General features: G+C 47.7%; 1 protein-coding gene across 4 annotated transcripts in view; it reads left to right on the top strand.

The window, feature by feature from the left end:
• The window catches only part of LOC311010134 (FERM, ARHGEF and pleckstrin domain-containing protein 1-like), a 40,627-nt gene that overhangs the window by 5,709 nt on the left and 10,053 nt on the right, over window positions 1–24,865 (top strand). For 2 of the 4 annotated variants that reach the window (XM_084004665.1, XM_084004664.1), the window contains exons 3-15: window positions 11,209–11,313; window positions 12,204–12,246; window positions 12,381–12,459; window positions 14,845–14,942; window positions 15,749–15,863; window positions 16,971–17,118; window positions 17,275–17,370; window positions 17,460–17,626; window positions 17,703–17,771; window positions 17,867–17,942; window positions 18,182–18,377; window positions 23,150–23,346; window positions 23,425–23,514. In XM_084004665.1, coding sequence (XP_083860791.1) covers window positions 11,209–11,313; window positions 12,204–12,246; window positions 12,381–12,459; window positions 14,845–14,942; window positions 15,749–15,863; window positions 16,971–17,118; window positions 17,275–17,370; window positions 17,460–17,626; window positions 17,703–17,771; window positions 17,867–17,942; window positions 18,182–18,377; window positions 23,150–23,346; window positions 23,425–23,514 — 1,479 coding nt within the window. The remainder of the gene's footprint in view (window positions 1–11,208; window positions 11,314–12,203; window positions 12,247–12,380; window positions 12,460–14,844; window positions 14,943–15,748; window positions 15,864–16,970; window positions 17,119–17,274; window positions 17,371–17,459; window positions 17,627–17,702; window positions 17,772–17,866; window positions 17,943–18,181; window positions 18,378–23,149; window positions 23,347–23,424; window positions 23,515–24,865) is intronic. The other 2 variants (XM_084004667.1, XM_084004666.1) reach the window with 2 other exon arrangements.

Below are 24,865 nucleotides of genomic sequence, written 5' to 3'. Positions count from 1 at the left end.
AGGCGCAGAGCCCGAATACCTTTTCATCTAATGCAGCTTTTCCAAGAGAAACGGGCTGTTCATCTTCTGCATAATAGCACATCGTTATTTCTTTATTGATAGATAATATGTTTTATAGTATACATTTCATGAATAAAACATGAGGAACACACACACGGAGGCTTCATAATGAATGTGGAAGGGTAGCAGCGAGGTAGAGCGTGCAGAACATGGCCGTTCACTCCCACCTGGTGAATTATTGAAGGTAGAAGAGGATGCGCTGTGTGTTTCCATGTCGGGTGAATAATGGAGGACGTGTGTTACTCATTAGCCTCGGGTCGGTTTCACCTTCTTCTGATTCACGGAGCCTTTTCGTGGATTCTTCTACGACTGAAACCTCACCTTTCTCTATCTGATGCCGTGACCATTTGTGATCTGTTTGAGCCGCGAGGGAAACGTTGCATGACTTGCCCTAAACAGCGAAGCTTCCCTGAGTCCAGTGTTTGAGGGGAATTTTCCAAAGGAAACCATTTTGGTTTGTGTGGTGGAGAAGATTAACGAAACTCAGCGAAAGGAACAAGTGACTGCACTTTGCTGTAAATTGCACCTGTTTTCTCAAAGGGAATAAGATGGATTTATTTTAAGATATATCCCTTTTAGTGAAAGTACCCACTTAAAGGATTAATCTGGTTATAATCTATTTTTATTGGCAACAAATCTGAGCAATGAATTTCTCCTTTCATGCACAGATGATGTAGTCTTCTGTCCAAACTCTATTATTTCCCAAACCGGTTTAAAAACCCATTAACACTAGAGTGATGATCTAGGAATGAATGGGTTCGGGGTTCGTACTTCACACGTGGTGGAGACGCTGGGAAGAGAAGGAAAACATGAGACATGATCCTGTCTCTTCTGGAAGCATTGGAACCAGCTTTGCTATCGCAGCCATCATGTGCACACTTGTTATTCTCTCGTGGTCCTCCATGATCTGCAATCATACTTCACTACAGACTCGGTTTCAAGAGTAGCGTGTGACTGGTTGGTATTTTCCTACTTGACCTTAATCCCTGCAGGACCGTCCGACATGTCCACACACGAACAGCGACTTCCTCAGTGGACGGCAGGAGCTTTTAAAAAGCCGGTCGGGGTTTTGCGTTTGCATGCCTGTTCAGGTGCAACGAGATCACTGCGGGGGGGGGGGGGGGGGGGTTGTTGCATGATGGGATTGGGGCTTTGTGATCTACATGGCTAGAAGAGAGATGAGCTAAGATACAGGACTACAGGGGGAGGGGGGTATGAGGATTAGGATGATAGAAGCGCTTTAAAGGCGACATCATTTGATCGACTGGAAGTCCCCCGAGGCCCCGTGATAAATGAGCTACAAGTCCCCAGCCTCATGAACACAAGCTCACTCCGTATGCTCCCATGGTGAGCTGACATCTCAAATGGATGGGTCTTTGTGCTGTCGGCGAGCTCGGCACTCAGCGGCACATGTGGAAGCTGCAGATCTGAAAGGAATGCGTTTAGGAAGTGTGTTAAGAGACAAACGAAGCCACAAACGGCAGGCTGACTAGTCCCGACATTTGGTTCTCTGGATCTGCACGTTTTTCCATCGTGATGCCAAGACGTTTGAGTTTTCTGCACATTTCTTTGGAGTGAACTGTGTCTCACCCCTCCTCCACAACAAGAGGCATCACTGCCTCATTGTTCCACAGCTCAGACTGGCTGTTTGGCCCGAACAAGAGCAGAGGAAATGAGTTTTAATGCAGCCTCCCATTTGTGAATTAGTATGCACAGAACCAGACACCTAAGTGTCTGTTTGTCCCGCTGTTATATTTAGATTACATTTGTCCCGTTCAGCCCTGAAGCGTGAGATTGAGTTACTTGTCTCTTCTATAGATAAGAGATGAGAAAGTGTGTATCTTGGAGCCGAACTATGATGAGTGTGTTTGGTTATGACTCCAGGAGTTGGCAGCAGTCCTGGCAGTTAAAGCTGAAGTGGTTAGGCTGTGTGGGCAGAGCCAAGGTGATGTTTAAGGAGAGTAAAATGGAGTTATTTCAGGGTGAGGCTCCGACTCCGGCTTTGTGATCTCTGCAAGGTTATGACTCATCGTCTCACTCCTCTTTTTCTTCTCTCCCTCATCCATCCATCCATCCATCTCCAAACCCCTTGCTCCTGATCATCCAAACAATCGCCTCCTTTCTGCTTTCTTGGAGCGCTCACAGAACTAACAGTAGCTTTGGCAGACCTCATTCAGGAGACCTGCTCTCTGTGTGTTGAAACCCAGCATCCCCTCTCGTAACGCACTAAACTTTATATCGATGCTGTTTATATGAGCCCTCGAGGGCCACATTAAACCCCGCTACATGGATATGTGAGTTTATAGGCCCGCGTACATGATACGTATACAGTGAGTGCACGCTCCGACCTGCAGCTCTGCTGACTCTCCAGACTCGTTAATTCCAGTCCCATTAAGATAAATATATGATAAGATCTGCTGATTTAATACCCTCCTCTTCACGAGTGTGTCATTGATGGGAATGAACAAGACTGAACGATGCGTTGTTCAAATCGATCATTTCAAATGAAATGAGCGTTCACACGGCAGACTATTTTAAATCCTGAAGATGTGTCCATCATGGTTTCTTGGCCTTGTCTGGCCAATTCACCATTTTTAGGTCCTACTGGTAACCTCACTGAACAATTGGCCAGTCATAGCCAACTTTTATTTTTGAAAACCCAGCCCTCCTTTTTGCAATCTGGTGGCTTTTATTTTGAAACCCCAGTTTCCTGGTTGGGACTTTCAGTTCTAAGTTCAGCCATATTCCCTCAGTCATTCTACCACACACACACGCACACGCACGCACACACACGCGGGTGTTGCCATGGTGACGGTTAATTGAGGTGGATGAGCAGCTCTGAGGTGTCCCAGTCTGAGAAGTGCATGCAGCGTGCTTCCATCCAGAGTCTCAGCGGCTCCCTGCTGTGTTATGTAATGTTGGCATGCACCGTCTCATTCCTGCGGTCAGACTTCTGACTGAGGACTGGCGTTCCTCTCGGCTGCTTCCAAGCCTTACTTTCCCTTCTGTCCCATGAAGAGAATCCCCCCCCCCCATGCATACGACATGAACACGTAGGTGCACCAGTTCATGCACTTTCCTTGTTCAGGTGGGCGTGTGCACGCTGGAGCCCCGTGGAAGAGTTTAGACGAGTTCAAAGACCACAGACGGAGCTGCCTCCGAGCTCGGAGGGAATTAAGTCGGTTAGTGAGTGGAAGACGACTGTTGATGGAGAAATCATTTCTGAGAGATTGTTCCTGAAAGGGAGCAGGAGGGGGGGAGGAAGCAGATGAAGAGGAGGCCCGCTGAGGGAGGACGAAGAGACGTGGTGTTGCACAAAGAGGGGGAGGGATGCATACATGCACACATCCGTCTCCCACAGAAGCCTTTTGCAGCCTGCGAGCAAACACTGTCCGCTCTGCTTGGCTGCCGATGGGATCCCTTTTCCTTTTGGTAATTACAGTGAATGAGGTCCCCAGTGAGGCAGCTAGTCCAGCCAACGGGGGAAGAGCCGGGCCTCATTTAGGGCAATCACTGTACCTCTGTTTCACTCTGCTACACGGACCACACCACCAGATTGGCAGTTTTTTGGCAGATTTAAAAGTATAGGATTGCAGCAGCAGCTGTCGAGGCGAAACATATCACTGATAGTTTTAAAATAGTTTGCCTCCCTTACAGGTGGAATATGGATGATTATTATTCTTCCAGCTTGGCATCGTAATACCTCAGGGTTGTTGGTAAATTAATATCAGCCATTAGACAAATGCTGGTAGGATTATCATCCCGACCACACGCCCTGGAAGGTTGCCAACACTCTTGTTGGAGTCGGACACATGACTTTGCTTCAGGCAGCACTCCTGTTTTTGCTAATGGGATGATTCCCAGTGCATTATGAGGCTCTCTTCCACCTGACGACTAGAGCCGAATTCACCCTCACCTCTCTTTCCAGCCATCTCTGCTGCTGTTAATCAGCATCTTAAACGAGCTTCTCTCAGGCCTCGGTCCGTTGAGTGTGTGTGTGTGTGTGTGTTTGAGTGTGTGTGTGTGTGTGTGTTGGGAGCATGCTGCCCTGGCTTCTCTCTCAGGAGGTGAAGTGTTTCTCCTCCTCCTCGCCGCCTCCTCGTCTCCGTTGTGGATGTTTTCCAGAAGCCTCAGTGTAAATCAACGGCTTGTCCCCTGCTGTGTCCGGAGTCTCCAGCCGCTTGTTTCTCTGAGAAACCGGCGGAGGAATGCAGCCTGAAATGTGATGTTCGGGAGGGAAAGCGGTTTGGGTTTTCCCTCTACCTTTTTTGTTTCTTTTCTCTTTTATTATCCCTCTTCCTGCCTCTCCGTGTCGAGCCATTTCGTCATGCTTCGGTCTCATCATTCCTGTCGTAATTCACTGCAGAGCTTTTTATCTTCTTTTTAAAGCATCGGTGCTGTTTGGGAACATTTAATTTAAACTTGAGTGGTTGCAGTGACTTTAAAATCAGTGTTATTGGTATTAGATGTGTGTATTTGACGTCTGTGTCGTGATTAAAATGCTATTCCCGACTCGTAAATCATCCATAACCACACGCACATGTGTGTTTACCGCAGGCCTCGTTAATTATTCAATTGTGTTACCTCGCCCCCTTTTTTTAGCTTCGTTAATCATGTTTCTGCAACATGTGCACAAACAAGAACACATGCGGGGCATCTGTGACCTGCTGGGAGGTTAAACGGGGCGAGGAGCATAAAGCTCTTATATCCTCTCCGTTCATGCTGTTAGTTTGTCATTCCTGTTCTACTCTTTTATTCTTCCCGTAATCACGCTCGGTGTGTTGGGACTACGAAGACCATGATGCTTTGGGGGTATTAACAGGATGCTGTTATGGAACATTAACAGAATGCAGAATTAGCAGTTCCTGTTTGCAGTGTAAACACGGATGTAGAAGTACCACTGGAGTGCTTTGATGCTGAAGTAAAACAGCGTGATTCTGAGGCAGTTCTGGAGTTATGTGTTCTTCTATGATCCCTAAGCATATTTATGGATAAATACATAAAGATAATATTGCCAGAATGTGCAGAGGATGAATCCCAGCTGACTTGATGTCTTTGCTTCACTTCTCTCATGTTCTCATTGTGTCGATAATCTCAGATATGTAGGACAGGCATGCACCGCAGGGTTGGCCTCCACCACTAATAATAATAGATCCGTGGCATGTTAGGATAGTGTTAGTGTGCTCTCATACTGTAAGAGCTTTTCTATTTCATCGTCCTGCGTCTCCAAGGAGCTCCACACGCTTTTGAAGAAACAAAGCAGCCCTGTTGTGAGATTTACAGAGCTCATTATTGCCGGAGGAGCAGCGTGAACGCACCCACCGCCGCCCTGCACGAGAAACCAATTTTTTTTTTTTTTATGGTACAACATCGTGCACGTGTTCCCCTCCGCTGCACCGTTTAATTGTCTGCCCGTCTGCCGGGAACACACACACATTTACACGCCGAGCCTCGCAGCCTGTGGGCATTTTCATCATCCCTCCCATCAGGGGTGTTGCCAGTTTGATTTCCCACAGTGCCTTGCTGTCAGTGCTCACAATGCTGGCAGGTATTTTGCCAACATGCTGTGTATTTAACAGTCCAGTTGGCAAGAATGGAGCGAGGGTCCTTTCCCCTTCGTGGAGGAACCGGCTCTGACGTCTTGCCAGCGGGTTAAGCTGTTTAACCTAATCTGGACCGGAGGATTTGATTGGTGGACGGTCGAGGAGGGAGGAAGCCTCGCCCAGCGTCCTGCTGTTCAGTAGCATGTCTTTCTTTCCTTGAGGGGAGGCCAGCTGCTTTCTACAGCCTCGTTGGTACTAAACATGTAAAGCGTATGTAAATACATCGGCCTTCTAGCCGACTGCTGCAGGAACCAGTCCTTCTGAAGGCCTGACAGAAGAGATTTGAATGTTAAACGTTGTTTAGTTTGTTTAGAGCCTGATGTTGGCTCTTTTTTTACTTCTGCTGATGCATCATGTTTCCATAATCCTGAAAGTGGTGTTCATTCATGGAGATTATCCCATATTATAGAACAAAATGTGTAAGTATCATAAACGCTTGCAGCGGAGCTTATTTTCTGTAATCCAAAAATCCCATTGGCTTTTTTGTCGAGGTGAACCAGTGTGATGCTGACTTCCTGTTGACCTTAAAACCACTGCTCCTGCAGCAGATCCCACCAGGCCTGAAGGGAAACCCAGCGTGGAGACAGCGATGCTTGAGGCATCATCAAAACATCCATTCTCCAGCTGAAGAAGGAGCGCTCTGACAGTGACCTCAACACGACTAATCCAGATTTTATGAACTCTCAGAAAATAGCCCGTGTGTTTTTAGGCTATCAAACATCGCAGAGGCTGAATTATTTTGAGCCTCGGGGAGCCACTCCTCAAGTAAACGGTGTGGGAATGGGACAAAATCATAGCATGCACACCACGGGGGGAGTAAGAAGCAGGGAGAGTCTTTTAAAGGCTTTCACGTTGAAGCTTTCCTTTCCCGAGGAGGATTTCTGTCTGCTTGTTGCTGTTACTCCAGCTGTGAACTCCCTGTTGATTTTTGACCTTTTGACCTGCAGTTTAGCAGCAGGACACGACACTCAGATATGAGACCTTCAGGGATGATAAGGTCGACCATGAAAATGAAAAAATAAAATCCCCGGACAGATTTACTGCTCAAATTACTGCTCACTACCCACACTCACAGAAGACGAAGCTCTCCCATCAGAGCGTAACTATCGCTTTCATTTTTCATTCTTCCCATAACTCTCACTTCTCTCGCCTCCTGTCTTCGCCACATCACCTTGGACTCGAGAACAATTTGTTCTCTAACCCTCCCAGGTATGTTTCTCTTCTAGAAAAGGTTGATTTCCGTAACATCAGTTATGGTCAAAGTAATATCTGAAAGTAAAAACAACATGTTCTGGCATATATCCTGCTGGATTTCATAGCAGGGTACTGGAGCAAGAAACGGTGGAGCTTTGAGGTGTTTTTTTTCCTGTCTTTTCCCCCCGTGGAGATCTCTTATCATCACTGGCAGCCATCTGGCTTCTATCCCTGTTGACATAAGTCTGAGTGCAGGACTAGAGAAAAGTACCTCAAACACCCCCTTACTTCATGCCACTTTCCCCTCAAGTCATATTCTTTTATTTCATGCATGTCTTGTTTTGAAAATCACAATCCTGCCGGGGCGGCGAGATATCTTGCTTTGAGTTTCCGGGAAAGTTAGATAAGACTCTTTAACTTAAGATATTCCCTTTCCAAGTTTGTAGTTCTTGCAGAGGACCACACCAACCAAAATGTAATCTATCATGAGCCAAAGGGGGTGGGGGTGGATTTCATAGGTGGTTTGCCTCCGTGTCGCTGTGGGCTCTCTGGAAACCCTCAGCACAGATGGTGAGAATGTTTGACTGGATGGGATCTGGTAGGGAGTGTGAGGGGAAACGTTGGAAGATAAACAAGTAAATGAATAGGTAAAAACGTCTGTGTAGACTTTTACATGATAAATGTGTTTTTTGGGAGAATAGGAGTGTGAGATGCAGATTGTAATTTAACTTTTGGACACAGAAAGTACTGGTGTGACTGTTTTACTAACTGCTAGCTTTTAATTAATGCATTCCTCTCACATAAAGGAAGGTTTGGCTGCAGAGAAACGGCGACAATGAGGGAGAAAAGACTACAGAGAGATATATGTAGGTTTTCTTAGCGATGGGCCTCCTGGGGGCAAAGAGGAGGCTGAATGGTGGAACAGAGACAGCACTTACTTTGATCTACAGCATCTATTTAGCCAGGCGCTAACCTTGTAGCACGAGAGAGGCCTTGGATGGGAAGCCAGGAGGAGAGGAAGTGGGTTGTTGGGTGTTCTTGGTCAGAGAGGGTGGGTTTGGCAGATGAGTAGACCGCCATGTTGACGAGGTTCACACGAGTCCAGTTTGGTGCATTTATCATCAGTTTGCTTCTTTCCAACTAACACAAAGCAGAATCACACTGCAGAGGGACTGTAATGGATATTTATACCCCCCTCATAACATACATTTTGCTTCAGGGTCACCACTATAATTAGTTTGCTGCAAGGAAAGGGCCGGAGCGACTTCATGAAAGGTAAACAGAAGGAGGAAGCCTTCGCCACAGCTGCAGACTCCTCGCTTGCTGAAAAGTAATATTGTGGCCTTCATTAAAAGACGTGTTGTGTTTCCTCAGAAGTCTGGAAGAAGAATGTTGTATTTGAACTGGTTAAGTTGTTCCAAGGAAACACTGAAAAGATGCAAACATGCTGGGTTTTGTTTCCCATGTCTGGAGCTTTTCTGCTCGTCTTTTCGGTGCTTGGATGACGGTTGCCAGGCTTGAAGCCAGAATCCACTGATGGACAGTTGGTTTTTAAGGTGCACTGCTAGAACCCGCTAGCCTTCTAATTATCTCAAAAGAGAGGAGCCCGACAGGACAGCTGTGTGAAACTGGACCCCGCCTGTAAGGACGTGACCTTGGCCTTTGCAAGGCTGCTTTTTACAGCCCACAGTTACAGCAGGAAAGTCTGACTTCAACAGGCTGTTTTTTCCTTTAATCGTGTGTCTGCATGCGAGGAAACATGCCAATGAATGCATCACTGTGTGCCACAGGGAAAGTGGTCAATATGTCCCGGGTTTACCACTTCACGTCTTTAGATAAGAGGAAACGCACGCCCCGAGATATAATGAAATGTGTCTCTGATCACCAGTGTGTGTGTGTGTGTTTGGCTCGGTAAGAAAGGCCCGTTGATGAGCTGCTGAATGAAGTGATTGTGATGTGAACTGAAAGGACCGCAGTCTGAGCTCCCCGGGGCCGAGTCCGTCTGCTCGGCTTAAAAACACCATAAAACCCAAAAGAACTCGTAGAAGTTTCTCACTTTTGTTACCCAGGAAGTGCAGCAGCGAGTCTATTCTTATTCTTTTTATTTAGAAACATCACCTAAATATATGTGTATATATATAGATATACATACATACGTCTTGTTTGACCTTGGCCCGGATGACCATTTCCTCTCCAGAAACGGTTGCCAAGATCATGAGAACAAGCCGTTCCATTTAAAGAGCAGCTTTTGACTCAGTCGGCAGCATCGGCTTGTTGTTTGAAAAGTTTACAGCCTGAACAAACAAAACGCTGTCACAGTCGCACATCGTCAGGAATGTAGTGGGAAGCTTTGGATTGTAAATAATAGTCATCTCACAGTATGCCAGGATTAAATGTGACCTTCTAGAGTTTTATTAGACATGGATGACACACAATCCTTGACCTTTTTGATCTCGAGCATTAAGACACGACCATCGCGTGATGCATTCGGACTTCCTCTGCTGGCGAGGGGATGAGGAAGTGAGATCAGAAACGCATAACAGGAACTAGTGAAAGGCTGGGACACCGTATTCCCCGAGTCTTTGCTTCTTTGTGAAAGTGAAAGGCTGCAAATGTGCCATCCTTAAATGTGGGTTAGATCATATCGGAGTTGGCCGGTTAGTATGTTGTTTTCAGAGGATCGCTCCAGTTCCCTCCCACCTGAAAAAAGAAAAAGAGCTGAATCCGGGTCTGTTTGCACTTCTGCTCTCACCTTTTCATTACAGCTGCGGTCACTTTCAGGCCGTTTCCTGGCAGCTTTGTATGCATTGAATCCCATCCAGACATCAGGTCAGCCTCAGACCCGCGTCACGTGTTCCTGTTATTCTAACTGGTTCTGATATTCAAAGCTTGCCTCAGAGACGTTCCCCCGCTGCATTCCAGCAGCTCACGTTACCTGAGTGTGATACGGGAGATCTCCCCGCTGCACGCAACCTTAGTGGAGTTTGCTGAGTTGCAAGGAAATTGCTTTTGCTCAAAACATACTTGGAAATGTTCCTCGTCTTAAAGAAGTTCCTCGTCTCCTTCCCTCTGCAGGATTTTGATTTGTACACAAAGAAAGTTCTTGAGTCACATGATGGAGCTGCTGTCTCTCCAACAAACCCAACGTTGCTTTGCTTCTTTAAGAGCGAATGTGAAAGTAGAATCAAAAGAGAAATGCAAATAAATAAATGCAGACAAACGAGCTCTTGGGATTCTCTTCCAACCGGTTCAACCTGCGCTTCCTCTCCTCCCGTGACCTCCGTTAAACCACGATTAGCCGATCTGGATCCTCTCCAAACACGGGGATCCCTGAGCTCCTGATCGTCACATCTGCCACTCAAACCCCAGCGTCTCCGTCCTCACATCGTTGGTTTCATGTTGGGATCTGAACCATTGTTGTCTTTAAAGGCGTGTGTGTGAGTACAGTATGTGGGTGTGTCTCCACGGACAGGCTGACCACACAGAAACAGATGGACACACACACACACACACACACACACACACACACACACACACACACACACGGTAGCCAGATGGCGACAGACTTGGCTCGCACCTTGGCCTTCAACGCTCTGATTCTTCTCCTCATTTTTCTCCCTGTTGTCCTTCCAGCTTCACAACAGCACATGTTTTTAATGTTGTAAATCCTCCAGCCTGTCCTTTTTAAGAAGTTCTGTACAGATTTCTGGAGCTCGAAATGCGAGAGACGAGCCAATGAATGATGTAAAAATGTACAATTTGTACGCGTGTCGACTATAATTATATCTGCATGTTTTCAAGCACATAACTACATATTCACACTGAATGTATAATAGCAGGCTGTGACTCTTCAGGGTGGGACCCTGAGGAGCTCAGCTCTGCTAATTTTAGGTTTAGTTGTGTTTTGGAAACCCCGGATTCTGGAGAGAAGCCTGTTTGATGCCCGTTTGGTATGCAGGCTACATGCTAACATCAGGTGGAGCTACTCATGCATACTTCCCAGGGGGCATTGCGGTTGTTTCTGAACACCCCCAGCTGAGCCTCCAGCTATTCATTAGACCCAAAGCTGAAGCCGAGACCTCCCATCAAGGTCGAAGGTCAGCGGCTCGTTAAGTGAGGAGAGGTCCGTTAGGGAAAATGGCGTCCACAAGGCCGGCTTTTTCCGGTGTCTCTCACATTCCTCTCTCTTTTTTAGAAATGAGTCCTATTTGTGAAGTTTAAGGGAAGGGAGATGACACACGTGGTAATTCTCTTATCTGCAGATGAGATGCTGTTCCTTCCCTTTCCTCCTCCTCACCTCTCCGGTCCTCTCCGGTTTAATTTGAACTTTCCTTCCCCGTCTTCTCTGCAGCAACGTTCCCCCGGTAAAGTGCTGTTCGACCTGGTGTGTGTGCATCTCAACGTGGCGGAGGGAGACTACTTTGGACTGGAGTACCAGGACCACCGCAAGATGACGGTGAGACGCATTTATCACCATCTGTTCATGCAGTAAATAACATTCCCTTTGTTGCCCTGGTCTGCAGCGACAACCTTCTAACAGCAGCGTTGCCTTAAAACCCACATCAGTTTATCCATTTAGCATCCAAAGGTCTTCACAGGACATTCAGAGGATTTCCCCCCCAAATCCTCAATGTGCTAAGTGAGAGCTTGCTCTCTTTCAGTCACATGGGTCCACTCTCTGCACACATGGAGAGAGAGAAGCTTCCTGTTTTGCATATCTTCATCTACATCTATGTGGTTTTAACCTGGACTCAGTTGTTCCACCTCTTTTATGGAGGAGCAGCTGCTTGTGATAGTTTGCACATCGTTCCAGGAGAGTCTGCAGATCCTAACTAACATCTGCAGCTAGAATCTGCATAAAAAAGCTTCTAATAAATGAAAAGTTAGCCATTAATCTCACAGTATGCACATACAAATACATCCGTGTGCTCAAACGCTGGACTCTCACTGTGCATCTCAGTGTCCTGGGCTTAAAAAACGCCTTCTTAGAAATGAATCCATGGAAGAAATGATATAACGCTGAAGAAATAATGGAACACTGTCTGCAGACGTGCACACAAATATATGAAGCGGTACATTAAAGGAGATAACTGGGAGTTTCTTATCTTGTTTATGGTAGAAAGTGGGAATTTTATAGACGTAATAAGTAACCCATAACCAAATATAGTCCCCTGCAGATCAAAGGCAGCGTTGGATGAGATACAGTGTGCTTTATTAAGCTTTATTTTATTTTGACGTTTATTATAGGAAAATACAGACTGTTTACTTCGATTTAACGCACTCCAACTAAGGTCGTTGTCTCTCCAGCGATGTGATCCCAGTAACGCTGAGCTCTGTCCTCCACAGGTGTGGCTGGATCTGCTGAAGCCGACACTGAAACAGATCAGACGTAAGCAGACTTCAAACACCATGCATTCGTAGTTTCCCCTGATAATAATCCATCTGAATGATAAGTAGAATGTCATGATTAGAATATATAACAGTGATGGTGTGTGTATATATATATGTTCCTCTCATCTTCAGGGCCTAAAAACACCATCCTTCGTTTTGTGGTGAAGTTCTTCCCTCCCGACCACACGCAGCTGTTGGAGGAGCTGACTCGGTAGGTCTTCAGAAACCACACCTATCCGAGGACCAGCCTCACGTTCAAAGACCTGCTGTTTAGACGGCTGTGTCTGAACACTGAGCTCCTCCATGTTTGCATCTTGTTTTGTGCTTCTTGCTTCTAAATCATTCACACTGATGACATCAAACACGTTATTTTCTTCCCTTTCTGGGAACCAGGCTCATGAAAACATTTGTTGTTCCAAAACCAGTTCAAAGGACGTGAATCTTCTGACCGCTTTTCATCCATAGCAGGGATAAAAGGCCTGTTTTAACATAAAAAGATGTGTGTGTCACTCTGGAAGACACATGGTGAAGATCACATGATACAGGATAAATGTCCGCCTCCATCTTTGGATGGAGCCTTGCTGTGTTGTTTAGTCTGAAGGAGCCCGGCGGTGCTCTTTTTGGTCCTCTCAGCTCATTCAGGACGTCAAGCTACGGTACAAAAACGTTGACTCGCCACATTTTTCCCATGATGCTGCGGTGCCCTTTGACCTACGTGAGACCTGAGCCAAGCAGGAAGTGGGCCCAGACCTCTGGGAGGGGATCTCATGATATCGATCCAGTTTTATTTGTCGTGATGATATTTTGGAGGATTATTACTTTAATTTACCAGAACATATCACCACCGACTCAGAGAGCTTTACATATTTTCCACTGAAGTCCTTCAGCCGGCCGGTTTCTTCCACTGATCTCAGAGCGTCTTGGCGTGAGCCAGCTGAAACAGGAAGTGGGCACACAGCCTTTTGGTTCGCTCTCTCGGCACTTCGCCGTTGTCACGGTTTCCTTTGGACACCGACGGGGTGATTATGTGTAGACGGACAGATGGGAGAAAAGATATGATATTAGCCTTTTATTAACCTTTCTTCTTAGCACTCTAGAACTGGCAGAATGTATTTCACTCTAAACTGCTGCAGCGTTCTTGATTGTAGTAAAATGACTCCAGGCAACAGAAAAACCCACATCAGAACTCGCCACGGCCTCATTAAGTTTATTAGAGATGGCGTTCTAAAAGGTGAATTGGATCCGGCATTAAAAAGCTGCTGTGGACCATTAATCCCACACTCATCTCCACGCATGGATGCACTCTGAACCTGCAGCTCTGCCAGCCGGCTCACTGTTCACTCTCACACAGCAAGTCGAGGCTGAACTCTCTTTCATTCTTCTATTCTGGTGAATTTAGTCCGTTTACTGACTTTGTCCTGCAGCAAATCCTCCAAACATACATAAAAACACGAGATTGTAGGTTTCTTCTTCTTCTTCTTCTTCTTCTTCTTCTTCTTCTTCTTCTTCTTCTTCTTCTTCTTCTTCTTCTTCTTCTTCTTCTTCTTCTTCTTCTTCTTCTTCTTCATATCGCTGTCTCTGCTGTTTCTTGATTGGAATGAAGTGCATGCTGGGAACACTCTGTGTATATCCTGCTGGTTTATTCCTGCTGGTTTATTCCTGCTGGTTTATTCCTGCTGGTTTATTCCTACTGGTTTATTCCTGCTGGTTTATTCCTGCTGGTTTATTCCTCCTGGTTTATTCCTCCTGGTTTATTCCTGCTGGTTTATTCATACTGGTTTATTCCTGCTGGTTTATTCCTCCTGCTTTATCCCACCTGGTTTATTCCTGCTGGTATATTCCTGCTGGTGTATTCCTGCTGGTTTATTCATACTGGTTTATATACCTACTGGTTTATTCCTGCTGGTTTATTCCTCCTGGTTTATTCCTGCTGGTTTATTCCTACTGGTTTATTCCTGCTGGTTTATTCCTCCTGGTTTATTCCTGCTGGTTTATTCCTGCTGGTTTATTCCTGCTGGTATATTCCTGCTGGTGTATTCCTGCTGGTTTATTCATACTGGTTTATATACCTACTGGTTTATTCCTCCTGGTTTATTCCTGCTGGTTTATTTGTGCTGGTTTATTCCTCCTGGTTTATCCCACCTGGTTTATTCCTGCTGGTGTATTCCTCCTGGTTTATTCCTGCTGGTTTATTTGTGCTGGTTTATTCCTCCTGGTTTATCCCACCTGGTTTATTCCTGCTGGTGTATTCCTCCTGGTTTATTCCTGCTGGTTTATTCCTCCTGGTTTATCCCACCTGGTTTATTCCTGCTGGTGTATTCCTCCTGGTTTATTCCTGCTGGTTTATTCCTGCTGGTATATTCCTGCTGGTATATTCCTGCTGGTATATTCCTGCTGGTTTATTCCTGCTGGTATATTCCTGCTGGTGTATTCCTGCTGGTTTATTCCTGCTGGTTTATTCCTGCTGGTATATTCCTGCTGGTGTATTCCTGCTGGTTTATTCATACTGGTTTATTCCTGCTGGTTTATTTGTGCTGGTTTATCCCACCTGGTTTATTCCTGCTGGTTTATTCCTGCTGGTTTATCCCACCTGCAGGTATCTGTTCGCCCTCCAAATCAAACGCGACCTGGCGTGCGGCCGTCTCATCTGTAACGACACCAGCGCCGCTCTCATGGTCTCCCACATCATCCAGTGTAAGTGCACACGATTTAAATAATTCCCTCTCACACACCAAATATCACGCTAGCTTCACGGGCAAATGCCTGAATAAGAAAAAGCATTTTGTTACGTTTTGCATGTCTGAAAATGGACTTTAGTCTTATTTAATTTAAAAGCACGTGGACTTTACATGACAGATATTCCCTTTGGGGTTATTTCAGCAGCGCTCGATGCTCGTGTGTCTCCTCACATTGTCCCTCCAGTGACAGGAAGCATCAGTGTCCCGTCTGTTTAACCGCTTGAATGATCTGAACCTTTTATTTCGGCGCCTGGCTTCCACCTGCGCCGCCAACCGTTCTTATGTATTCAGCGCCGTATGTGAAGGATGTAGAATTTATGGACTCAATTCAGTCTGCAGACGGCGGCCGGGTGACGGCACAGCATGGTGACGATTATCACTTGGTCGCCGTGGTAACCGTGCAGCCTGTATGTGCACCTGCGGGCGATACAGTACACGATTGGGGGGGTTTGTTATCGCTGGAGTGTGGACAGATGGAGACGCTACACTTCATCTGATCCACAGTAGATGATGAATAACAAATGAACTGTGTGTGTGTGTGTGTGTGTGTGTGTGTGTGTGTGTGTGTGTGTGTGTGTGTGTGTGTGTGTGTGTGTGTGTGTGTGTCTGTGTGTGTCTGTGTGTGTGTGTGTGTGTGTGTGTGTGTGTGTGTGTGTCTGTGTGTGTGTGTGTGTGTCTGTGTGTGTGTGTGTGTGTGTGTATGTGTTTATCTTTCCACCCCGTTTCTCTCCTCGTTTTCACTCCCTCTCCCTCCTCCATCAGCCGAGATCGGAGATTTCGACGAGACGCAGAGCTGGCAGCATCTCCTCCACAACAAGTACCTGCCTGACCAGGACGCCATCCGAGACAAGATCACCGAGTGCCACCGCAAGCATGCGTGAGTTACACTGACGTGTCTGCTCGCGTGTTACTGGATGTTCAGACCTGCAGCTTGTACAAGATCAACAGATTATTTTACTGCAGCTCTAATAGATCCTGTAGAATTACACCGTATGATCTTGAATGAAAAAGTGAACTCGTTATGAAGTTGCTTCAGCAGCACCGTTGACCTGTAAACAGCTGGTCTCGGTTATCCTGCTTGGAAAACAGCACTGAGCCGAGCTTGAGTCTGATTTGAGATCAGTTTCCGGGTGCCGTTGAGCTTTAAGGTGTCTGAGTAATTGTTTTGACCATCAACACACACACACACACACACACACACACACACACACACACACACACACACACACACACACACACACACACACGTTTCTCTATTTATATTCAAATGTAAACTCACAAACACACCCATATGCCTCCCTCCTGCAGAGATGTTTATCTCTTAAACCACAAGTGCTCACACACACACACACACACACACACACACACACACACACACACACACACACACACACACACACACACACACACACACACACACACACACACACACACACACTTGTAATCCCTCCCCTGTAGAGGTGGCTGCAAACACACCACAATGTGCCCCTGGGACCACACACACACACACACACACACACACACACACACACACACACACACACCCCGTTTACATCATAGCGGTTTTCTCTGCAAACACAACTTGTTGTCCTTGTTTTCTGGAGATGCAAATCCCCTAAAACCTGCCTCGACCACAGATCAGAGCTGCAAGACAAAAACCACGGCGTCTCGGTCACACTGCACCACATAGCCCCCCCCCCCTCGCCCACACAGGAAGGAAGTGGCTAATTCAGCAGCTCATACAGGAAACAGGAAGCTATTTTCAGATTTGCTGACGGAAACAAACGTCTGACGTGGCAGATTTCTTTGCGCCCACAGAGGGAGTTGCCAACCGATCCTGCGGTGTATTTTAAGATTGTTTGTTTTTATCCTCACAATAAATCTGAAATGGAAACATGGGAATGGGCCATGTCTACCACCTGGTGCATACATACAGCACAAACGGTAACACTTAGCGTGAACAGATTGATCCTCTCCTCCTCAGCGGGCAGACTCCGGCCGAGTCGGACTACCAGCTGCTGGAGATCGCTCGGCGGTTGGAGATGTACGGCGTCCGCCTGCACCCGGCCAAGGACCGGGAGGGAACTAAACTCAGTCTGGCCGTGGCGCACATCGGAGTGCTGGTTTTTCAGGTAAAACCATCAATATCAAACCTGGCAACCCAGGACGAGCTGTAAATTCCTTACTTACTTGTGTTTTGGGACGTAGAGGGCGCTTGTACATCTTTATTGGATTTATCTTTCCTTTTATGACATGAATGACCTTCTCGTGATGTCGTGATTTTTCAGGGTTACACAAAAATCAACGCCTTCAACTGGTCCAAGGTTCGCAAGCTCAGCTTCAAGCGCAAAAGGTTCCTGATCAAGCTGCGAGCCGACCCCGCAGTAAGTCCACACCACGCCTCCTTTAGCCTCCAGCTCTTGTTTCCTCCCTCCATCCGTCCAAACTCACACCGGCCCTCCGCATCTTCCAGCAGAGCGCCCACCACGACACGCTGGAGTTCGCCATGGCCAGCAGGGACTGCTGTAAGATCTTCTGGAAGATCTGCGTGGAGTATCACGCCTTCTTCAGGCTCTTTGAGGAGCCCAAGCCCAAACCCAAGCCCATCCTCTTCACCAGAGGATCCTCGTTCCGGTTCAGGTAAGGGTAAGTCCAGAAAACCATCGTTGGTTCAGTGTTTCTTTCATCACCTCGCTACCTCTCTGTACACCTGCAGCGGTCGAACCCAGAAGCAGATCATCGATTACGTGAAAGACACGGAGCTCAAGAAACTTCCATTTGAAAGGTGAAGCTCCGTCCTTTTTGTTTAGATTCATCCATCAGGAATCATGTTTCTGTTCTCCTGTTTGGACGCGGTCTGACCTCGTCCTCTGGTTTCAGGAAGCACAGTAAGATCCTGTCCAACAGCGGCATGACCCCTCAGTCTTCATCCTTCAGATCACAAGTGCCAAAAGAGGTAACACCAACAGACACTCGTGTTCACCAGGAGTCTTGGGTTTTGGTGAAACATTTCCAGACTGTTCTTTATTACGTCTCTGTATTTTGGAAATCTGGAGCTGCTCTGCGGCCAAAAGTACAAAGCTGTTTTTGTCCCGAGCAGCTCCAGGGAGTCGGTCTGCTTCCTCTTTGTCCTCTCTATTCAAAGTCATGAAGTAATCCAGTTATATAAGACGTGTTGGTGTCTGCGTTTCCCAGAGTGCCACGTCCGTCCCGTCGACAGACCAGCCGGACTCCAGACTGGACTGTAACGGTGCCGAGGAGCCGCCGGCCGCCACATCCACCACCAACGGCTTCCACGACACAGCGGCGGTGCCCGGCTCGGACCCGACTCAGCCCCGACAGAACCACCACGGCACCGGATCGGCACCGGACCCGCACTTCCTCAACCCAGGTCCATCCTGCAGGGCAAACAAAGGCAGCAGCTCCTCTATCCCTTACATAGACTGCAGCGACATAGACAGTGAATGTGATGTGGCGAAGGTCAGCCGGGCCCCCAGGGGTCACGGCGCCGCACGCGACGGCAACGCCGACGAGCCGTGTGTGTATGATAAGCATGGGGTCGGCAGTCACAACGGGGGGCATGCTGGGAGTCTGTTCGGGGCTGTAAACGGGTTCTACCACACCAATCACCAGGGGCTGATGCAGCAGCCGCATCAGCAGCAGGGTATGATGGGGTTGCAGCAGCAAGGCATGCTGGGTAACAGAAGCGCGGTAGATCAGTCTCCGGTGTCTAAGTTTAGTCACGAGCTAACGGATGACGACGCGTTGCCCAACGGAGGCTCGTTTCAGGGCCGCCCGCCGCTCCACAGCACGCTGCTGGACGAGATCTTCCAGGGCCGAGAGCGGCAGGGCGCGGCGCTCGGGCGCCCGCGGGGGGCGGGGACTCGGAGCCAGTGCTCCAGTCCGGTGATCAGCAGCTTCCACCACCGCACCAACTCCCTCAGTCACGCCGAGATGACCAACGGCCACGGGCAGCCGCCGCGCTCGGCCCCGCGTTGGGACGACGGCGGGCATTATTTCAGTAAACGTCCGGGAATAGAAACCCCGACCGTCCCGCCGCCGTCCCACCCGCCGCCGTCCCACCCGCCGCACCACTACGGCAGCTTCTCCCCGATCACCTCCAACCGCGTGCCGCCACATTTCGCCAAACCCTACCACAACGACAACGTGCGAAACCGCTCGGAGACCGATCCGTTCATCCTGAGCCAGCTGACGTCCACGCCGCTCCACCAGCACGACTCCCCTCGCCGCGGGACGCACGGCCAGGCGCCGTGCTCCGCCCCGACGGAGCGGCGAATGATCATGACCAACGGCAACCACGGGGGGAGCATCGCGCTTCCGGGTCAGCAGCGCTCCCACGCGGTGCAGCGGCTGTTCGGTCGCCAGGGGAAGCCAGGTCACGACCCCGCCGCCGCGCGTAACAACAACCACAACAACCTGAACCAGCCGGTCCAGATGATCGACGGCTCGACGAGCAGCGGCAGCGACACCAGCGACACGGAGTCGGACACGGGCAGCAGCGCGTACAGCCAGCCCTTAATGTACGGCAACCCGGCGGCCGTCAGCTCCATGAACTCCGTCAACTCCAACGGCGTGAACTCGTCCCCGCTGCCGCGCAGCAAGTTCTCCTTCGGGAGCCTCCAGCTGGAGGAGGGGCAGGAGGGCGAGGGGGAGGAGGAGGACGGGTGCTACCGCTTCAACGAGGAAGACGTGGGAGGGCGGGTGTTCAGCTGCTGAAGGGAGACGAGTAGTCCGGCCTCTTATTAGCCATTCAATAAACACAGTTTAGTGCGTCACACATAAACTGTTTAAAACTCGTAGAAAACACCTTTAAATCAATAATACGTCGTTTCTAAAGCACACAATCCTCATTTTTGTATTGAATTTTGTATGCAAACTGCTGACTTGTAGTCTTTTAACACACTTCAGTCTGCTGTAGGTGAACTCCCCTCACAATGTGCCATAACTTAATAACTTTACATTCCCTGTGGATGTGCAGATGGAGAGTACAGGACTGTGTTAGGAAACCCTTCTACATGTAGAATCCTAGTTTCTGTGGGGGAGGACTCACCTCCAAGTCTTCGATAGCATCCATGTTATTAAACTGGTCTTCAGTTCAGGATGAATTAGCATCCTGATGGTCGTAGCTCAGAAACAGGAAGTGTTGAAGGTGGCGTCGCCGTCGTCTGTTGTGATAACGTTTAGTGTCCTAATGTAGCATTTTCTCTAAACCACACTTTGATAAATATTTCACTGTTGTCTTGTGCAATAGGAGGCTTTATGATGATAGCTGGGGTTCGTGGATGAAAAGATGTCGGTGGTGGTTTAAAGGGGAAACCATGAGGATCTCTGTGGTTGTTTGGGCTGGATCGCTGTTCCCCTTTAATTGTACAGCTTATCTGAATGTTGGTAGACGGAGTAGAGCAACACGCTGGCCTCGCTAGTTCCTGTCTGTCTGCTGTCTGTCTGTCTGTCTGTCTGTCTGTCTGTCTCTCTGTCTGTCTGTCTGTCTGTCTGTCTGTCTGCTGTCTGTCTGCTGTCTGTCTCTCTGTCTGTCGTGGGCAACTTGCACTGTAACCTGGGTGTTTTGTAGACTCTTTGTGGCCGACTCTCTTTTTGTATCGACGACTAGTCGAGGAAGTGTTGAATAGATTTACACCAGCTGGGGTACGAACCTTTTTATATTTGTATTTTTGATAATAACTCCACATTTGCAGATCTTACACTTTTCTTTTCTTCTTCTTTCACACAACGAGCATCGATCAAACACGCCGTCAAACCCGTGAGCGCTCGCGGCCGTCTGCTTTGCTTGGCTCCGCCCCCCGCGGCGTGCACTGCAACCGCACACACACACACACACACACACGAAGGGTCCCTGGTCGCCGTGGTTACAGCAGCGTTTAATTGAAGGTGTTCTGCCGGCTGCCTGCAGAGATGGCATTAATTAGCACACGCTTGTGAACTAAATAGTTTAAATCTGGATTTGTAATTTCAGACTGACCTTCTTCCCCACATGTTCATGAATATCAAACTACCTTTTCTTTCCTCACAGCTGCTGCTTGTACACACAATGTTCACGCTTCATGCTTTGTAAAGCTGTTTTCTCACCTTTCCTTTACTCTGAATGCTTTTATCTCATTCTTTCTGTCACGGGGCTGAGAATGGTTTCAGGTGTTTGAGGAAGCAGAAAACACAAACTCTAGAAATGTTCCTGTTTTTATTCCTCGTTGTCTGATGTTCCAGCTTCATGCCTTTTACTCGTTCCAAAAGAGTCATTATTATTTAAACAGCATCTTCTCGTCTTTTTCAAATATTTAGAAACCATTTGTGATTCCGCCCCAGGTTTTCTTTTTTCCTCACTGTGCATGTTAAAGATAAAAACGAGGACGACTGAACTCCAGTGTTTTAGTGTTTAACGGCGAGCGAGAGGCGAGGAGACAGACAAGTCAAGTCAGGTTAAACGCAAACGTGCAAAAACAAAGATGTGGTCGAGAGGCAGTTTAAAGTGTGAAAGTCTGAGTATTGTCAGAAGATGGACACACACACACACACACACACACACACACACACACACACACACACACACACACACACACAGGAACACTGGAGTTGGGTCGACTGGTTAACTTGCTGCTGCTGCAGATTGTAATTTGTTTATTTCTGGATCTAAAAAGTGTCGTTTCTTCTGCGGTATAAAAGCTGTTGATGTTTGACTCGAGCTGCTTAAAGCAAATAGTTCAACGTTTATGGTTAAAAAAAATGCACTTGCCAAGAGTTATCGCATCTCATCTCACCGAAACGCTGCACGTTTCCCAAAATGTCTAACTACCTTCTTTAATTTAGAGGATTTAAATGGTTTAATGTGGCGTTTTAGCGTCACGCCTCCTTCCTGTTTACATAACACACGTTTACTGGCTTTACTGGCTGCTTTTAAAGGGATAAACCGGCTTTCTGGCTCCTCTGAGTTTCTGCTTGGTGGCATTTTGCATCTTTTTATCTCTAGGAACGGCGTTGGAATGATAACTTTCCCTCTTGGCTTTTCTTTGTCACTCTTGTAACACTTTGTATTCCTGCACCTTTTTATTTTCGTTGCAAGAAAACACCCACTGGATTTTTCTTTGTCGGTTTTACTCGTTTTGTTTCTTTGCCCTCATCTCTCGTTTTAACACTGTAACTGTACACTTTAATAAAAACACCTTGTATGTTCCAAGAAAAGGGACTCCAGAATCTTCTGTGGAGCAAACCGAAGCCCCCGTCCCCTCAGCCCGCCTGACCCCTGTGACCCCTGTGACCCCCGTGTCTCGTGTCGTGCTAGCTAGCCTGTAGCGTAGCGTTGGTTGTGTGTTCGGTGTTGTGCGTGTGCACACGTGTTGCATGTTGTCCAGCTCGTTGTTTTCACGTGTTATTTTTTTTATTGATGTCGTCATAGTTGATTTTTTTTGTACGGTGGAAGGTTCTTTTATAGCACCGACACAGATCTGCACTCAGTGGTTGCCATGGTTTTTACCCATGATCCCGTTTGGTGTGTAACAGTGGACTCTTTGGAAAACTTTGCACCTGGGCAAGTATACAGTCACAATCTAGTAGCATGTAGTAAACCTCCGTAGTGACCCTCAATCATACCAGACTTCCATTCAAACAGACCATTTTAGATCATATCCAAAGTGCATTGTAAGGGAAATGTAAACAATTGATTTATTGATGAACAGAAAATGAATCTGAGAGCTTGACTGCTTTTAAAGCATTGCCCTTATAATGCACTGATAATAACCCGACCGTCTCATCGTAGCTCCTTACTAACATTTAGCTTCTCCCCTGTTTAACGGTGTTTTAGAGCCAAGTAGAGTAGTAACATGTAGCCTCCTTCAGAGTTAAGTGATCGTAGCATTTTTGTCATGTGACGACCTGCCTGAGCCTGACAGCCGGGTCCTGACCCGTGCTTCATTTGATTGATTAGTCCATTGCTGAGTGGATGTAGAAACCACTTCCTCCTCTGAGAAGAGTTTGAGGAAAGAATGAAAATGTCACTTTAACAATTAAATGATATGGAAGAGATCATGTAATTTTATTTTAACTCTGTCCTTCTCCTTTTATCTCACTCTTTGTTCTGTTCCCGTCCCCGTTTCCTTTTCTCCATCTCCCCATATTCCTCTCCTCCCCCAGAAAGTCCCGGCTCCGATGACTCTCCATCAGGAAGTCCCCATGTGGTCCTCAACGGCTCCATTAATGGCCGGGGGATGGGCAGCGCCGTCGTCCTGGGTCAGAGCCCTGAGGTACGCCTTCTGTCGCCTCTCACCAGCCCGCTGCTCACAGACGCCGGATGTATCCGCAACGAGGAGGAGGAGGAGGCGAGGAGGAAGGTAGGTTCAAGAAGAATAAAACACCTTTTAATAAGGTACCAGTGGATGGAGCCACCTCATGTTTCTGTTTGTGTCCAGAGGTTTCCCACAGACAAGGCCTACTTCATCGCCAAGGAGCTGCTGACCACGGAGCGCACCTACCTCAAAGACCTGCAGGTCGTCACAGAGGTGAACATCTCCACGTCTTCTTTAGCCCAGTGTCCACACATTCCCTGAGACGGGGTCGTGACCCAAAGGAGGGTCGTAAATCCATAGTCTTCTACCCTCATATCTGCAGTACACATTTGAGCCACCAGAGGGAGCCTGAATGATCGTATTGTTCTCATATTTTATTAATAAATAATCCAACATGTATGTGTTTTTAATAACACATGAGGCCTGTTGTGAGCTGGGTCTCGATGGTTTGGATCCCCAGCAGCCACGTTTGGGATTCACGGCCCTAAAATAAACCCAGAGACGGCGAGCCGAGGTCGGGCTCCTTAAAGTCTTGTTGCCGGAATAATCGGTCCAAACTGGTCATTTCAGCTTTGAAAGACATTTTGGGACATTCTGAGCTAAAGTTGGTGCTTTGAAGAGCTCGTGTTTTGGTCTCGGCTTGTGAATCTGATGGTTTTGCAGCCTATATGTTGGAAAAGTGAAACCAAAATCACAAGCTGACGGCCTTTCCTGTCGTGCTACATTAACATTACATCCGCTCGGCTCTCTGTTCCAGGATTTTTGATTCCCGTCCTGAAAAACAGGCTGCTTTTAGTTTGGCCCAGGACTGAAGACTGAGGCTTTATGAGCGTTTTTCTTGTTCAGGACAAATGACGGATGTAAAAGAATCAAAGAACGGCCTCCCAGTGAGCGTATTTCAGCTCCTTGTGTTTTCTAACATTCTGTCTGTCGCTCCCCACAAGAAAGCATGCGTGTTAATTCCCCTCCCTTCTCCAGCCAGCAGACTAACATCTCGTTTGTTCTTTTAGACGACAGACTATTAGCTCTGGGTTTTTAGTTTACAAGTAAAACCACTAAAAGTCGCTGTGTCTGCATGCGTAAACCCCACGTCTGCATCTTAAATCCAGAGATGAAAAAGTGCAGCTTCATGTGGGTGTCTCTGGATAATGAGTCCAGGCCAGCAAACACCTGCCTCTATCCCCTTAATATGAAGACGCTGACCTCTGACCTCGGCGTGGAGGAGAAAATAAGATAATTCCCTTCGTCTTTTCCCCCCTCTCAGCTGTTTTCCTCCCGACGGTAGTTTCCAGGCGTCTCTGATGTGGGGAGGAACTGGCACACGCTAGCACTTTTTAAAAACCTCTTAAATGTTTTCTTTGGCTGGCACCGCTCAGGCCTGAGATCCCCACCCCCTCCTACCCCCACCACCCCCTCACCACCCCCTCCCACCACCCCCACCCCCCGTCACCCTTCGTCTCCCCCACCGAGTCCTCCCCTGAAACAGCTGGACGGCCTCCCGTCTGCACTCTCTGTCATAACGGTGTGATTTACTCTGAAGGGGGGATATAACACCTCTGTGTCG

The sequence above is a fragment of the Eutrigla gurnardus genome, assembly GCF_963514095.1.
Source record: "Eutrigla gurnardus genome assembly, chromosome: 24".
NCBI classification, from domain to species: Eukaryota; Metazoa; Chordata; class Actinopteri; order Perciformes; family Triglidae; genus Eutrigla; species Eutrigla gurnardus.
This window is presented reverse-complemented; position numbering and strand designations above follow the sequence as displayed.